Source organism: Halyomorpha halys, unplaced genomic scaffold, assembly GCF_000696795.3.
Source record: "Halyomorpha halys isolate HHAL.00 unplaced genomic scaffold, Hhal_1.1 Scaffold170.1, whole genome shotgun sequence".
Taxonomy (NCBI): domain Eukaryota; kingdom Metazoa; phylum Arthropoda; class Insecta; order Hemiptera; family Pentatomidae; genus Halyomorpha; species Halyomorpha halys.
In genome coordinates, this window is record NW_027107231.1 from 1,991,855 (window position 1) to 2,009,808 (window position 17,954).

The window sequence follows — 17,954 nt, forward strand, 5'->3', positions numbered from 1 at the left end:
ATAAATAAATAAAATAAAATAAATAAAAAACATAAAAATCAAAGAGGAGTTATAATTTATAAAGAAGGCGATGTGCTTTTAAAAATTCAAATACTCCAGTAATTTTAGCTTCCTCACCTGCCAGAGTTTCGGATAAATTTGGGGTCAGCCCTATCCTGTTTATTGTTGGTAAATAGTGAGTACACTCTTCAAAAATATGTCTAATCGTAAGAATGGACTGACAATATTTGCACGTTGGTGGTGGCAGTTTTCTGATCAGGTGAGAATGCGTAAGAGGAGAGTATGACCTATTCTCAAGCGGGCCAGAGCAACCTCCTCCCTGCGGCTGCTGCAGTAGGATGTCGACCATGGTTTTACTGATCGTTTTATTTCTTTTAATTTACTGGTAGAGCTTCTACGTGAAGTTTTTTCTTCTAATTCAACAGAATTTATTTTCTCTAATACTTTCGCGTTTATTTCATCATTCTTTTCCTTATTCACATTCATTTCTCTTACAGCCTTCATTAAATCAGCATTAGTAATATGATCCATATTTGTATAAATTATTTATACAATAAAATAGATATTTCATTGAATTAAGAGAAATTCACCTCAATTAAATTCCATTTTCTAATCCTGAAATAACAAATACTAGAACCTTAAAACTTTCTCTTCTTCGTCATATTTATTTTCACTGAGTTTATTCATAAATAAATAGGCTTGTTCCCACAATAGTATTGAATCAAACTGGCTGGCGGATGCGTAGTAAAGGTTTTTGAAATGGTAAAACTATGCAAAAAAATCCTCTTGCAACTAACTTAATGAATTTAGGTATAATCCATGGATTATAGAAAATTGTTCAGGGGAATTTAGAAAAATTAAGTTTCGAAGTTTCGAACTATACGTTATTGATCCTTACACCGTTGATGAGCCCCTTATCATAAAACCAACATTGTTTCAGTAGATACGGCCGTAGAGATAGGTTTGTAATCAGCAACGCTTCAATGTTAATCTGTTTTTTAACCGTTGTTAACAGCTACCTTGATTGAGGAACTACATCTTTATAAATAAATGGGTATATTTAGGTATTCGAACAAAATATAAAAAAACTTATAGGTGTTGAACTGCTTAAAGCGACATATGACTTTGATTAATTAATTAGCATTCCCAGAAAGGGAATAATTGCAGCATTGTTTAGCAATTGTATTGTAGCAATTGCTCGAACACACGTTCCTTGTTAGTAGAAACGTTATTAAACATCTTAAGACAATAATGTTGACGTACAATGACTCCATATATTGAATGGAACATTCGTAACGAGATAGACCTCTGATGCATTTACTAGACAATCAATCCCCATAGTACACAATATTTGCATTTAACATCCTGATAATAGTACATAAGTAATAAATAAAACCAAATTCAATTTTCTATTTATCATCGAGATCCCCTAGCTTCATTTAACAATTTTAACTACCTGTTACCAGGCACGATATGGCTAACACATCATGGCCAAGAAACTTCCTCCATTCCAATCAATACGCATGAAGAATATCATTCTTCATTGTCACGATGGATTTTCTAAAAATTATCTAAAACCCATAAATGTTTAACTAAATGTGTAAAAACCACAGGCTTGGAAACATTGCATACAACATGGACTACCATGCTTAAGTTGACAAGTTAAAGATATATAAAAATTATATTATAAGAAGTTTTTTTATAAAAAAAACAAACTTTTTTTTAGCATAAAACGAGCAAAAAAAATTTAAGTTAAAAAAAAAGAACCCAATTAAATCTGTTACACAAACACAATATATAATTCACAAAAGACCCAGACACTTGGGAGAAAGAGTATAATGGAGGGGGTACGCTTCCAGAGCAAGTGACGCCAGAAGGCGGGGTCTATTCCGTTCGTAGGCGTGGCGTTCGGTACGCCACCGTTGAGAGTTGCAGCCGCACGCGATATACCAGAATTAGCCTAGCAGGGGATAAAAAAAAATTAGTTACTCAAAGCTCTATACGTGCTCACATTTTGATGTTGATTTTAGTTTTTTTAATTACTATTAATTCCACGTCATTTGTTGTTGTAAGCATACAGTGTTCTGAAAAATAATGCTTACTGTACTTACTTTTTCTTTTAATAAACACATTTTTCTCTCAGTCGATTGACAAAATATCTACCATAACTCATATGGTATCAGACCTTCTTCAGTTTCTCACCAATACAGAACTACAGAAACTTTGGTTGTCCATATTACTAGCCTAGCTCATAATTAGTGCCACTTCATTCATTTATTAACGAACGTTTATATCATTATTTATGAAGTTTATGTGACTTTTGTTTTAATCAAACACTATTGACACTAGTGACACACTGAAACACTAGTGACTTTTGGTTTAATTAATGATTTAAGTTCATTTTTTTTTTTTTTATTCTTTACAAATAAAAAGCTCAATAAAAACTAATGGACCTTGAGTCATTTGACATGAATTTATTCACAAAATGCTGAATGATTAAGGCATTTTATCACATTCACTAGATGTGGATTCCCCATAAATGAATTATTTCTAAATATTTTTATTTACATTTATTGATTCAAGAAAATGTGATAAGAGCTGTACGGAGCCTCAGATAATATAACATACATGAGAAATGATAACTTACTATGAAGGCTGCGAAAAGTTCGCTTATGATGATTGATAAAAGATCCAAGGAATTCCATACAAAAAAAAATATATAAATAATATTCATACAATTCAATGTAAAACATTAATGCATTACCAAGAGTAAATCTAAAAAGATGTCAATTGTGATCATTAACATATTCCTATCCTCAAAAGCCAGAAGCGATAACATGTACCTTGTATATACCATTACTTATATTTACATAGACACTATTCAATGTCATTTGGCACTTAGCAAACATTTGCAGAGTATATACGTGAGACAGAGTGGAGGACATCCGTTTGACAGAAGTATATGTGGAGCATCAATTCGACGAAACGTCGATACCTGAAGACTACATTACCAATTCATGAACCTTCCCTTCACCCTTTACAAGTTCATATTACTCAAGGGTAGTGATCGTACGAAAACCCAACCCTTCTAGAAACAATTTTATCTTTATTGTCGGAAAGCTTTTAATTCTATTATGTAATTTTAATTAAATGATTAAAATTAATTGTTAGCTATTTTTATTGTTTTGAAGTTTGTTATTTATTTTATGCCTTTTTTCTTTTTGAAATAGAATCAAGAAGTTTCTCTCAGAACAGAAAACTTGAGTATAGCCCATATTTGTACCAACCTTTACTTTTTAACGAACTTTTATTTTATTATTTATGATTTTTTTTTTAATGAATTTAAATTCATTTTTATTTTTTTATCCATTACAGAGTAAAGCCAAAAAAAATTATAATAATCCATAGATAAAGGAAGAGATGAATGAAGGAAAATTGGCCAAGCTAGATCAAGCTTTTCTGAATTGAAGGAACTCCACTTTTCTATAGAAAATAGAATAGATACTTTTATTAATGATCAAATACGTCTCAGAAACATTGTTTTTCTTAGGACATTGCCATAAAGTTCCATTGAGATACATTCATGTCGTTTCCTCGTATAGCACAAATAAATCAATTAGCTTTTAATTAACATTATTTTTTTTACTGTTTTTTGCCATGTACTTATTAAATTATATATTTATAAGGAACTAAAACTGTTTTATTATGTAATTGTTTCTATTTTAATCTAGACAATACCTCTATTAAGTTTTCCATCATATCAATTATTTCTCATATAAATTATATGGTATAAAAATATTATATATTAAATTCAATCTATATAAAATTCAAAATTTCAAATTATATTTATTATGTATTTCTTATTTGTATTTTTACTTATATTAATGTTTTATTTGAATGTAATTTGTACATATCTGTATATGTAACTGGGCTTATCCCATACAAGTAAACAAAATAAATAAGTATGCTTGGGCGTATGTAGAAAACGAATAATGTAGAATATTTAAAGCGACTTGATACAATATGTCGGTTTGAAGAATTCAAGATTCAATTAATAATTGAATTACAGTAAATAATAAAACAGTAATAAACAAAGAATGAATAAAATAAATGTACTAGATGGTGTTCTTTTTTTTTTAGCTCAGTCATTTAGTTGTTCACAGGCTAGTCTCATATTTTTTATGTATTAGCCACTCCTATTATCCTGTTGAAGATGGCCGTTTGTGGTCGAGGGAGTTGAGGCGTCAACCTCGAGTTTTCAGAGCTAATTGGAATTTGGCTAGGGCGGGTTGACGTTTATTATGTGGTGGCCCCATCGAACCTTACCCAGCCACTATGATTAGAATAGGTTATCTGTAGATAACCCCTCCGTATGTAAGAAATGACTAGGTAGAGGGTAAAAAAAAAGTATTTTTGGACACTAACCCCCGAAAAGCGATTTCGATGCATATTTAAGGCTATCAAGATTTTAATATGCCTCCCTAAGGTGAAGTCTTTTGGTAGTTCGGGGGTTCGGAGGAGTAGTACATTTTTGTCCTCCTCAATAAAGAGCAGTTACCTGACAATACGTCTCCGAAAGCTATAAAGTATATTTATAAGAAACTTCTGAATTATATTTATAAATTGTTAATTAGAGGCAAAGAAATAGGTTTGGTGATGTCAACTGGTGATTTAGTCTGTGAGACTGAGTCTTCATAAAAAAAAAATACAACAATATAGAAAAGATTTCCCATCTTTGTGTGTTGTTCTGAGGAAATTTCTCATAAATTCACCCTGTTTAGAAAGATTTTTATGAGACTCTAAATAGTGTTTATAAGGAATTTTGAGAATCAATAACCTCTTTTAATAATGGCTCATTACAATTTCCACAGTTTGAAGTAGGGTCTCAATTTTCCCAGCTTTTTAGGTTTTCAAATCATTGGGAGGTGGAAGAGGAGCAGAGATAGCACCCTCTATCCTGCTCTCCCTCGTTCAAGTCTATTAAAATGGTAATAAAGTTTGTCACGAAAAATCCTGTTTGATTTTCTCAAGGGATTTTTTTAAGTAGTTAAGTGTGCCTAATATTCTGTTTCTAGCATTGAGATAGTGAAATGTGACGTGGGATATTGTGCGATATGGTCTGTCCGTCTAATTTTAATTATAAATATTTAGTTAAGCAAGAGAAACCGAGAGATTGTGTTTGGAAAGGTAGAAGCACTATCTTTAGCAGCCAGGAGCACAAATATTTGTTTTCGGGATCAGCTTAACCGTCCGATTGATTACACCAGGGCTACCCTAATTAGGGTCCTTGTCTGGCAGGAGTACACTGGGTAGTTGGGAGAGGGGTCAAGTGATGGAGATCGCTTTGCCCATTAAGTTCCAATTATGAGGAGCTACCACAGACATACTAATAATTAAAGCCTTATTAATAAATGACTTATTGAGATTAAGAATGTTATTCAAATTAAAAACTTCCCAGATAAGCAAATTAATCACTTTTTCCTCAGATTTGTTTTGATAATGAGGATTTAAAACAATGAATCGGATTTCAGTAATTTAATAACAATAATCAAGAACTAGCTTCTGTAATGAATCTAAACAGTACAAATAAAAACAATTTCGGGACATAAAAAAAGTCTCTTCCATAATCTTTTAATGGAAAAGACATAATAATAATAAAATAACATATAACTGTTAAATGCGCTGGTCTGTAAAAACATTAGGATTGCTTAATAACATGAAATCATAGTATCTCAAAAAATTATGTATTTAAAAATCTTTAAACGCTATAGAATGATATATTTTTTATGTAAATATTTTATCATATCTTTCTTATAATGCTATTTTTAATATTGAATTTACCATTTTACAGGTGACAAAATATGATTTGGAAACAGAATATGAGAAAGAAATCAGAGAAAGAAAAGACTCGGGTTGCTCAGAAGGAGGACTCCTGTTCATTGGAGGCAGAACCAGCCGGCTGTCGTCGATCGGATCTGCCGCCTCCGGGGGTAGCGGGGTGTCTGCTGGTAGTGCGGTCTCCCACCTGTCGGCCGTCTCTAACCTGTCGAGGGCTTCCCGGTGCTCGTCTCCGCACAAGATGTTGCTAGAAACCTCTTTTTGTGGTCCGAAGCCCATACCTACGCTGAGCCTGGAGGCTGAGTATCCACCGTCGGAGAGTGTTGAAGCTGCCCTGCTTAAGAGAAAGGCAGATCCCACCGGAGCCATCTTACCCAACTGCCTCGAAGTGCGTGACAACAAGCCGCGGCGATGCAGCAGCGAAAGAGCTGTACGCCCGCAGGTCCCTGTCCAGGCGGCTAGGAGTAGCTCTGCTCGGGCACCCAAGCGGCCCAACGTCAGCAAGAAGAGTGATGACAACGAGCTCTTCAAGATCATTCCTCTTCACGGGTCCCTGGAGGATGATGATGATGACTCTGTTGACAATCCAGTAGAGGATTTTCAGCCAGAGAATGGTATTTACATTCCTCTTAAGGGACCAATCATAGACTGCAGGAAGCAAGAAGAGGAACCCAAACGAAAAAAACCGGAAATGGAAGACAGTGAACTTTTCAAGTTCATCTCTCTTCATGGTGATGATGAAGAAGTCCAAAACAAGAAAAATAATCAAAGTGTTCAATTCAAATCCTGGGAGGAGGTATAAAGCATTGATTCTTTTGATACAAGCATTTATTAAATTTTTAAATCCTTATCGATATTATCTTCTCAACTTTATGTTTAAAATCCATTAAATAATTACTTTGACCATGAAATACCTTAAACTAATAACTTTGATATATTATGTTTAAAAGCATTGAGTATCGAACTGATTGTGCAATAAATGAATGAAGATGGCCCAAGTGGCAGTCAAAGAAGAAACTTAAGTAGTACAAACTATTTTATCATACAAAAATAATAAACACCATCATTTCGCTATACTTTATGGGGCTAAAAACATGGTACAAAGAAACAAAAAATATTATAAACAGGAAAGTAGTATAAGATGGCATGAAGTATGATGTAAACAAACACCTGTTCTTATACTCCTACCCTGTTTCCAATAGTTTTAGTTTTTTTGTATCTTTTTTTAGCACTGATGAAGCCCTGCAAAGCGGGATGAAAAGTTGGAGCTTAATAAACAGTTTTGGACGATTTGACCACCACCTGGGACCATCTTCCTTCATTATGTACATATAGTTAATTAATAATATTCAAATAGATAGAACAATAATTCTAAAAAACCAGGGCCCCGTTTCATAATAAAGTACAAACTAATACTATTAGTCTTGTAGATTTATCTTAATTCAATTACACTGACTTGTACAATAGTAACTTATACTTCAGTATTTTTTAATTCCTGTACTATCACTAATAATCATCCCTATCATGAAAAAAATAATTATTAGTATTATTACCACACTAATTTCTACACTTGTACTATGAACTAATACTATTAGCTTTCATTATGAAACAGGGCCCAGGTGACATCATACATATTATTCATTCATCACCTTAATTTTGAAGATGTCTTCCTACGTTTCATTAGAACAAAATATTAGTAAGAAACTAATGTTTGAGCATAATAAATTAAAGGAAAAAATCTTTACAAGGGTATAATATTGCTATCTCAGGACCAAATACCTTTTCAGGCAGCTAAATGGGTAGACTTGACAAAGCCAAGAAGTCCAGAACCACCAAAACCAGGCAGATTAGAATTAGAGAAAAAAAAGAATGGGCGAAGTTTAGGCCAGATACCTAGAGACGATTCTAGAACCCCTTCACCAGCATCTTCTTTTTCAAGAGGGAACATCTTCAGAAGGAGTTCTGACTCTTCTGGAAGCAGTAAAAAATCTTGTGGTAAGGTTATTAAATCTAATAGAAACATATATTACACCGGAAAATATTTTCTACTGTCAATGTTGTATCTACTTAAGGTGAAAGATGTCTCTTTTCCAAAAATAATTTCAGAGAGTTCTTTTTAGATTTGGCTACAACATACTGCGTTAGTTCATTTTTTTTATGTAGATCTTATATTGTTGAGCTCGTTAATTAAAGATACTTTAAATATAATATATTATAAGTCCAAACTCAACTTTTGATAAATGAAAGCCACAATACTATGCAGCTAAAATTTATTATTATTAGAAACAGAAGTTATGATCTCTTGTAACTTGAATAGGATTTACATCTTTTAGGACTAATAAACATTATATCTTGTTATTTTTGGGTATAAATAAAGAAATTGGGATCATCTTTTTATTTATTTATTTTTTAATAATTCTGAAAAGCTTTCTTAGATGTTAAAATAAAAATAAAAATATACTAATAGATTTAATGATATAACTATCAAGCTGATGTGATTCTGCTGATCTTTTCATGATAATAATATTGTAGAAATTAAAAACATATATGAATAAAAGTATTCAATTTTTTAAAATAAAATAAAGAATATTTTATATCTTTTCCGAAGACAAAAATGTTTGTCTATTTTATTAGTGCTTCCTTAATTACTTGCTTACTTCAATTCTCATTTATATTAATTAAATGTGTTATTTATTACTATTTTTAATTTATTGAATTAAATTCACAAATGTAATAGTTTTGACTATTATAGAAAATATAGATGTGAAAATAATACTTAGGAAATAAAGAATGTTTGCAAACCCTATGTATAGTACAAACTTTATTAAGTTCAATAGTTATATTAATGCATTTAAGTATAAAAGGAATTTTGTGGTAAATGTAAATTAAATATAAAAAAATTCCATCTGTTCAAGGTTCAGGAGATTCAAAGTCAAAAAAAGATAGCCGTAACAAATCCATGTTTACAGCACTCTTCAGGAAGAATGTAAAAGAAGTGCCATCACGAAAATCTAATTACCAAGATAAAGCTCCCATTGATCCAAAATTGACAAATGTAGAATATAAGTTTAAACAAGATGTAAGTATTTGTTCATAATAAAATTATTTGTTAAATTATATTATTTTAAAAAATAAAATAGGAGTGGTTATAAAGAGCATTGATGTTTTATTAGATTAATGGATAAATACATAGAAATAAAATTATCATGAAGAGTAGACAAAATAAAAAAACCTCGATGCTAGGAAATAGTTTAAAATAATTGTAGAAAGATAGTCCAGGTAGCGGTCAATAAAGGTATCAAATGAGTAGAATAAAACTATTTATAGTTTTCCAAAGTAGTTTCGTTATTAGTTTTCCAACGTAAACTAAATGTAGTCAACCAACATTTTGCCCCACTTTGCAGGGCTTTTAGAGTTCTAGAAGAACTCGTGGTGACTACTGATATGTTTGGGGCCTTCAAAAAATTAAAAAGACATGTTCCAAATAAAAAGCTGCCTCTCAAGTGATTAATATAACATAGATATTACATAGATGATAGATATAACATAGATAATATGTAATAAATGTATGTAACAATTATGTGTGTAACTCCCTCTGACACGGATAGACCCGCACCTATCCTGTGTGTGTGTTTTTTTTTTGTGTGTGTGTGTGAGAGAGAGAGAGAGAGAGAGAGAGAGAGAGAGAGAGAGAGAGAGAGAGAGAGAATAATAAAGCCAACCTTAGGACAGGATTCCCAACTAATATTTTAAATACTACTTCATAATATACCCATTTTGACATTATTATATTTTACAGGAACATGTGATAGATAAAGATACAATAATCATCCCCCTTCATTCTCCAGATGAAGTTGTTGAACCTCTCATTAGATATGATCCAACTAAAGATGATTCTGATATTTTAAAAGATATTCGTCCTGAAATAAGGCCTGAGTCGTCAGTACCTGATAGTAAATAACAATTTTTACATTACTATATTAAAGCTTACAAATGGTTATTAAATAGATGCTATTAATATAGTTAGTTATGCTATTAATATACCTAGCTCTTAAAATAGTTCATGTATAGTGATTATGCTCTAATTAATAATGACTTAATATTACAATTTACAGATCAGCGATCGTCTCTTAATGAACCCACTATTGAGAAAAACATTGTTGTTGTAGATGTAATCAATGAAGATACTAAAGAACCTATTAAAAATAAACTAAGCACACAAGATAAGCAAGAAGACCTTATCAAATCCGAAATGAAAGAACTAATCAAATCAGATGTATCCGAACAAACAAAGTCTGAATCTAAAGCATCATCCACTGAAATAAAAAAAAGTATTAAAGAACTTACAAAAAAAGTAGAAGGACTTGAAATCCAGCATTTAGAATGTGAACCAAGAGTAAGAAGATCATCGAGTGTTTCATCACGGGAGGTCGAGTATTCCAAAGAACAAAAAGAATCAATAATAAAACCTGAGGAAGGAAATGTAAATTTAGCAGAAAATCAAGAAAGTTTAAAAAATGAAACACAAGAAAGCGACGAAACTGTGAGACAGTCTAGTCAGGAAACAGTAATTGAAAACCCAACAGCAAAAGAAGAGGTACTGGTGAATGAGATTTCTCCAAACCAAGAAGATGTAGTTTTGAGCAATATAATTCAAGATGAAGAAATAGAAAGTCTCATTAAAAAAGAAGAAGATTCTGAGAATAATTTAACGAAGAGTGAAGGTAATGAAAGGCAGTCGTCAGAATCTGAAGTGGACATGGAAGTAGAGCGAGAAGTTGAAGCAGAGGAGTGTGATGAAGAAAGAAAAGGGCTTTTTCATCAAACAGATTCTCAAGAAGATGAGCTGCCATATGTACCAACAACACTGCCACAAGAAAGGTGACAATATTTGAAATTTGAATAATAGATTTTTCATGGTTTATGTTATTTTTTTATCTAGCTGATGCATTAAGAGAACAAAAAACTATTAGGTCAGGGACTATTTTTGGTTATAAAACAAGATATTATTTTTTAATGTCTAAATGATAAGAGTGGCTCATATTTATCGAAAAATTTTCAGGGTTATTTAGTGCTTTACTTTTAGTAAAGAGATAATTCAGAGTTATAATTATGTTTATTGTATAGTATTTTCTTTAAATGTTTTCTTTAGAATTAATTAAAATTTAAATGATGAATTAATAGTAAGATTTATTAAACTACAAGAACCGATTTAGTTTTTGCTATTAAAAAATAAGAGCTGTTCAGTTAATGTGACTAACTGAGATTCATAAAATTTATTAAAGGTAATGAAACGTGTTAGAATCTAATAATTAGTTATTATGATTGATAATGAAAATATTGCATCTATTTGATATTAATTCTTTAGAATTCTATAAACTTTTGAAAAAATAAAATAAAATGTTGAAAAAATAAAATATTTCAGTATCGTACACAGATTAAATTTTGTGTTTTCTAATCAGATGCTTATTAACATTTATGAATAAAATTATTAAATAAAAAATTTATAATAAAATATAAATGAAAATGTTTTGCTATGACATATTTCTTTATAGGTTTGGTGTTAGCAATATCTTTATTTTATGAACATATAAATGAATACCAGCATTAATCTTGATGGTTAGTCCAATAATTAATCTCACATGAAAATTAGTATGAATAATATGTAATAGTATTAATTAATGCTATGAACAGTATGTGTGTATAGTATGTATAGTGTATAGTGAATAGTATGTAAATGTGTATTCATGTATCTCATTTATAAGTACACCGAATATCAAAAAAGTTCTAGTTATTTGAAATTGCTAAAACTACTACATTTAATTAACTAAACCTTTTTAATTTTAACTTAGGTCTGTAGCAGTTCCGATAATACCAATCAGGCAGAGGGTAAGTGAAGTTAAGACATGTCCCGTAGAGAGACCACGGTCTACCACCCCAATCCAACCTTCCAACCTGGAAGAGTATGCTACATTCCATGAGCCTAGGCCCTCTCTAACTCAAGAAAAAATGCAAATCACCCTCCCAAGGTGAGTCCAGGTATGTCATGCTATTTTATATCTTCTTGGTGTGTAGATTTATATAGCATGGCATGATCTGTTTATTTCAAGTGATGTCCTTTTTTATTTTATTTTTTTCATATTTTGTACTTGTCAGCATTTTTAGTGAATTTTATTGAGTTTGGAAAGCCTATTGATTTATAAAAATTATCTGTAATAAGTAAATATAAAAACTTCTCTATGAAAACATACTGTGTATCAAAGTGTTTACCTTTTGGTCTATAAATCAAACAGACACAGATTGGGTTACTTTAATAGATTTTTATCCAGAGGTTGAATAGAGAATGGGACCTATTCAAGAAGATAAAGAAGGTGTTTTGTTAGTCGAATAATATAGTGGTTCAGAGTAATTGAAATTTAATTTATGAGGAATTATGGTCAGTGATATGAAGTGTCTCTTTATACTAATTTAGAGAAGCTAATCTCTTTTATTAAGGTTTTAAACTGTATACTTATTAGTCATCTGAGCATATTTATATAACTGTGTTTATAAGGAGGAAACAATACATTTAATCATTAATAGAATAACCTAAAATAAGCATTGCAGAAATTGAGTAAGCAAAGCATCATTAAATACACACATTATTTCAGCACCTCTGTGATTAGCTTTTATATATGATATGCTTTGATTCACCATATTCTCTAATCAGAGTGCTTGAGATATTGAGCTGGAGGACTTTCCATTTTTAAATATTTAAATATTTAAAAGGTATATTTCATATTAAATATTGAAATTAGGCATTTAACTCGTCTTTTTACACAACCATATTTCAGAGTTGTAATATGCTATAAGTACATTAAGTCCAATCTAATTGTATAGTTTATTTTCACTAACCTGAGGCATTTCCAGCAAACAAAAACTTTCTATTGTATCTTAGACCTCCTGAAAAAGTATATTTTGCTTCATATAATTTTTAAGAACATTACTTAAAAGTAAATCAGGAAGACCATGTCGCCTTTCTTCTTTCATCAATATCTATTATTATGTTTTTTTATTTTTCCTTGAAATTTGAAATGAATGAATACCATCCAAACTCATTGCCCAAGGTTATTTTGTTTTAGTAGAGATAAAAATAATTGGAGACTTTCTCAAACTATTTTTCTTTTCTTTATCCATGTTTTATAATAAAAACTCGGCAAGAGAGTATAATACTGAAAACTGCTTAGGATTGGTTGTATAATATGATATTTGAAAAATAATTCACTATAATTTTTAAAATATATTGTCTAAAGTTATAACACATAATGAGTTCATAACTTAGATTGATAAATAAAATATATGACTGGGTAGCATATATCCATATGAAATAGAATAATATTCTCTATGAAATAAAATGAATGTTTTAAGTTGATATTTTGAAAAACTATAGGTATCTATATCAATATCCATTGTATTAATTAAATTTTAATTTAAATGTGAATGTAACCTTAGTAACCAATTATTAACTTTCAGTTGTCTTTTATCATTGATTCCCAAAGTTTTAATATACTGACTAATTCTCCAAGAATAACTAGATTCAATAAATCATTTATATCTACATTACCTCCCAAAAGTTTTCGCTATCAAGAAAATTTATTTAAATAGTATATATTAAACATGAAAAAGTGAAACATTTTATAAATTATGAAGAAAACGGTCAGAGATGCGGTCAAAAGAAAACAAAAACAGTTAACAACTATTTATTTGCTGGCGTTTGACCCCACTTTGTAGAGCTTCATCAGGGCTGTTAAAATTAAAAGCATTTTAAACTAACACAATTCTTCATAATTTGAAATAATACTGTCATCTATTTATATATATATATAATATGGAACATTTCATTAATTTATTTCAGAAAAAATGGACCCCTCTGAACCTTTTATGTTAAATTTCTGTGCGGCTAAAAAATAACTTGATTTCAGTACTTGGGAAGGTCTTTCAATTTATTTTCGGCGAATTGAACCCTTCTTTTATCTGATTTCTTACATTATTAAAAGGTATCTTTCTTGGAACGTGCCCATTAAACCATATTTCCTCATTTCTTCTCATTGTTTTGGCACTCACAGTCCCTGGATTCTAACTCACTTAATTTTTTAATTATTATTATTGTCGTGTCCCGTTGCACCTATCATTGGATTTTTTAAAATATCTCTATTGAAATTTACAACTGTATATTACATAATATATTTAGTAAATATGATCTTAGTTAAAATGGAGTGTTACAGGCGTGTAGAGCAACTACTTATTGGTAGCACTCTAATGAAATTATACATTAGCTGGTCTCGTGACGATCTTCTTTTCAGGCGTCTCGGAGGATTGTCAGGAATGGAAGAGGATGCAAGGTTAAAAACTAGGGGGTTTGAGTGGTTAGGGAGTTTATTATGGAAGGAGTGATATCTGGTTCAGGCTAGATCGGTTACATAGGGAACATTAAGGTCTTTATGTATGATTTTATTTGTGACAAAGTAAGGAGCATTGAGAATTTTATGAAGGATTTTGAATTGTAAGGATTAAATACAAGAGGAATTCAAAGGTTTAGTGGAGCCCCAAAGCTCAACTCCATATGTACAGATTGACCTTATTACAGTCATATAGATCAGTCTTTTGTAATGTGTTGAAAGTTTAGACCATTTGTCTAGTAAGTGTTGTAATAGTCGAAATCGACGTGCAGTTTCCTGTCTTTTCAGTCTTTTGTATGGATTCTAGGTTAATCGTTTGTCCAAATTTAGTCCAAGGTACCAGATCCGTTCAACAGGGGTAACAGTAACATTATTAAATGAAACAGTAGGGCACTCGGTAGGTTTACGACAAATGGTAAAGGTGATTTGATGGGATTTGTTGGAATTTATCTTAATCCTCCGATTACGACACCATTCTTCGTGGGCTGTGATATGGGATTGGAGAGTTTGGGATACAATTAATGGGTTATTATCAACTGCGAGCACACATGTGTCATTGGCATACGTGGTGAGGATAGTGTTAGGATTGGTTGGAATGTCAGCTGTATAAACAGTGTAGAGGATGAGACCATGGATACTACCTTGAGGAACACCAGCCGACTGAGAATAGAGGGATGAATAGAAACCATTGTGGTTTACTTGGAATAATCTATCAATGAGAAAGGAATGAATGATGAAAAAGTATGTAGGAGGTAGGTATTTACGGAGTTTGTAAAGCAGTTCCGGGTGCCAGACTCGATCAAAAGTCTGTTCTACATCAAAAAAGACTCCTGCGCAGTACATTTCGCGCACCAAAGAAGACGAGACTACATCCACCACACGATGACATTGCTGGATAGTAGAGTGGGATGTTCGGATTGGTGGGATTATATGATTGGAATCCAGAATGGGGTATTGGGGAGATCTATGGGTATAGATTTTTGGGGTTTGGGGATCATTTTAACTATAGATAATTTCCAGGGGTCGGGAAAATATGTGGAATGGAGTACGGCATTAATCATTGGATTTAAATTAATTTATCAGACTATCACCTTTTTTATCCGATCATATAGGATTTTTTGCCATCCTGATTTATCCTTATCCACAATTAATCCTTAATTTTTGTACCATTTAATGATATATTGTACTGTTGAATTCAGAATCCTAGTTGTTTCACTAATTTAAACTGTTTGACCCTTATTCACGCATAAATACAACACGCAATACTGCTCTAATGCATTTTTTTCACAGCTTCTCGCTTTGACAGTAAAGTATAGACTGAATATAAAAGTTTGTATTTATAATCAAAATTAAATACAGTTAATTCTCTCAGACATAATTTATAGGATTTACACTTTGTAGGATTTATAACAACAAAGTTCTTATTGATGTTGTAAATAATAGTGAAAACTTTTGTTACCCTATGAAATCTGATTGCCAATGTTAATCCCCAATTTAAAAATATAAATTTAATTAAAATTTGAAAATTCATATAATTTTGGGAGGCTGAATATTTCCTAATAATTGCCATTAATAACATTTGTGGTACTAATAATACATTTAAATTACCAAAATATCATAAAATATTGAAATTGTGAAAACTTTTTGGGAGACTCTGAATCTTAAATTTCAATATATCCCATTGACTAAGTTAAAAATAGTATAAACTGAAGGTTTTATTATTTGGAAAACTATACAGTTTAATGAATGAATTATTTAATATCTCTAATTCTATTATAAGACAATAGGAAATTCTAAGTATATATTTACGGAACTGCTAAAATTGCTAGTTTGAAGCAAGTGGTGTGAGAATTGAAACCCTAGTAGTTTCACCATTTAAGACTGAGTGTAATTCTTAAAAAACATAATCCACATGCATGCAGGCTTATTTATACAAATAGAGCACAAGGAGTGGAGGAAGGTATTATAGTTATGATTTGCTTAGAAATGAATATCCCATTTTAGTCCCAAAACATCAAAATACCACATCATTACTTCAATAGATCTTCATCTTTAAAACATACAGCGCTCAAATCAATAAATACAATGAATTTCATTTAATATATATGCTTGTGAATTCCTGTTTGCTCTGAATTCCCTTAATACCCACCAGCTTTAAAATATTTAATTTCCTTTGGTATTTTACCTCTGGTTTTAATTGAACAAAGAACAAAACATTATTAGGAATTCCATGTAGTTTTCCATTTTGAGTTCAGTGGCATTTATTTCTCCTTCATTATCAGACGTTGGAAGGATTTTTTAAATAAATAAAGCAATAACCTTTAAAAATTTTATTTTTTATTAAGTGCTTGAGCAACTACTCAATCATTTTTTATAAAGTAAAAACAGACTGAAGGCAAAAAAAAAAAAAAAAAAGTGAGAGAGAAATTTACAATTTATACTTTTATTGAGGAGTAAAGTTTGTTTAAAAAGTATCCACAGTTTTTTCTTATTTAAAAATAAATAAAATTTTTCTTTTTGTCCTTCAGAAATTGATAAAAAGCAACTGAAGGTTCTGTGATAATAAACAACATCTTGTGGTAACCCTGCAAATTGGAAATTGTGCCCTCTATAACCTCGTAGACATTTTGTGTATTTTGAGCTTTTTATATCAAAGAAAGTTTGGTTCCTTTGTTTGTGCAAGTTCATTGGATGCAGTAATCATTATTTTAGTAATAGCAATGCAGTTTAGAAGAATGTCATCTTGTGCTATTAATCATTAGGTACAGCAAACCTTTTTCAGCACTATCTCAAGAATGCTTAGTTAAAGTAAATATTTGGCAAAGACTCCATTATTATTACAGACACATCATAATAAGAAAGTGATGAGGAAATTCTGCCTCTTATTCTGAAGATGCTTCATGGAGATGATGAGGATCATGCTTTAACATCCTACATTTTTCCCAATATGGTCAGGTACTGTATAGCTAATATAGATCCTCAGCATTGTAAAAAAGATATTTTATTTATACAATTCATTCTCTTACAAAAATACATGTTTGTCTCCTTTATAAATTCCTTAGTACATAGTGATGATATAACCAAGTTTTTGCTTATATCTTTGTTCCTCTAGGAGGAATAAATATTGTCTCTGAGCCCAAATTCATAAATTTTTGTTTTTCATATTTTTGATCATACATTAGAATCTCTGTTTCTCATTAATGTGGGTGTTTCCGTGATGGTAAATGTTATTTTGAGTTTGTAAAACTGTATAGTTAATGGATTGATTGATATTTCAATATTTTTAAATGTCTTCTAATAAAACAAACTATAACAGAGATGCGATGCAGTAGGAGTGGTAGGTGTGTCTCAAGATTTTGTCCCATAAATCTGGCATTGTTTGCTCATATTCTATAAATGAACTGGAAAGAAATATCAGGTGATAAGTCTCATAGTTATTAGCTCTGGTTAGGAACAATGTTATTTCTTTGAAAATATGTTCCTGTATAAAAGTACCAGGTCATTCAAAAAGTCCTGTCGTTTTTTTGGGGGAAATTATAAATAAATAAATATTTTCAAATAATCACCTATATTCATCAAAATATCCACCGTTACAGTCGGTAACCTTCTCCCAACGAGATGGTAAAGCCCAAATTCCTTCCTTAAAAAACTGTTGATTTTTACTGCAAAAATAAGTGG

The 17,954-nt window shown here is 30.9% G+C and overlaps 1 protein-coding gene across 5 annotated transcripts in view; it reads left to right on the forward strand.

The window, feature by feature from the left end:
• The window catches only part of LOC106678972 (uncharacterized protein PF3D7_1120000), a 148,735-nt gene that overhangs the window by 122,468 nt on the left and 8,313 nt on the right, over positions 1–17,954 (forward strand). For 2 of the 5 annotated variants that reach the window (XM_067045533.1, XM_014417855.3), the window contains 6 exons: positions 5,852–6,634; positions 7,626–7,833; positions 8,754–8,917; positions 9,638–9,791; positions 9,954–10,719; positions 11,691–11,867. In XM_067045533.1, the coding sequence (XP_066901634.1) occupies positions 5,852–6,634; positions 7,626–7,833; positions 8,754–8,917; positions 9,638–9,791; positions 9,954–10,719; positions 11,691–11,867 (2,252 nt within the window). Of the gene's footprint in view, positions 1–5,851; positions 6,635–7,625; positions 7,834–8,753; positions 8,918–9,637; positions 9,792–9,953; positions 10,720–11,690; positions 11,878–17,119; positions 17,232–17,954 lie in introns of all 5 variants that reach the window. The other 3 variants (XR_010842928.1, XR_010842929.1, XM_067045534.1) reach the window with 3 other exon arrangements.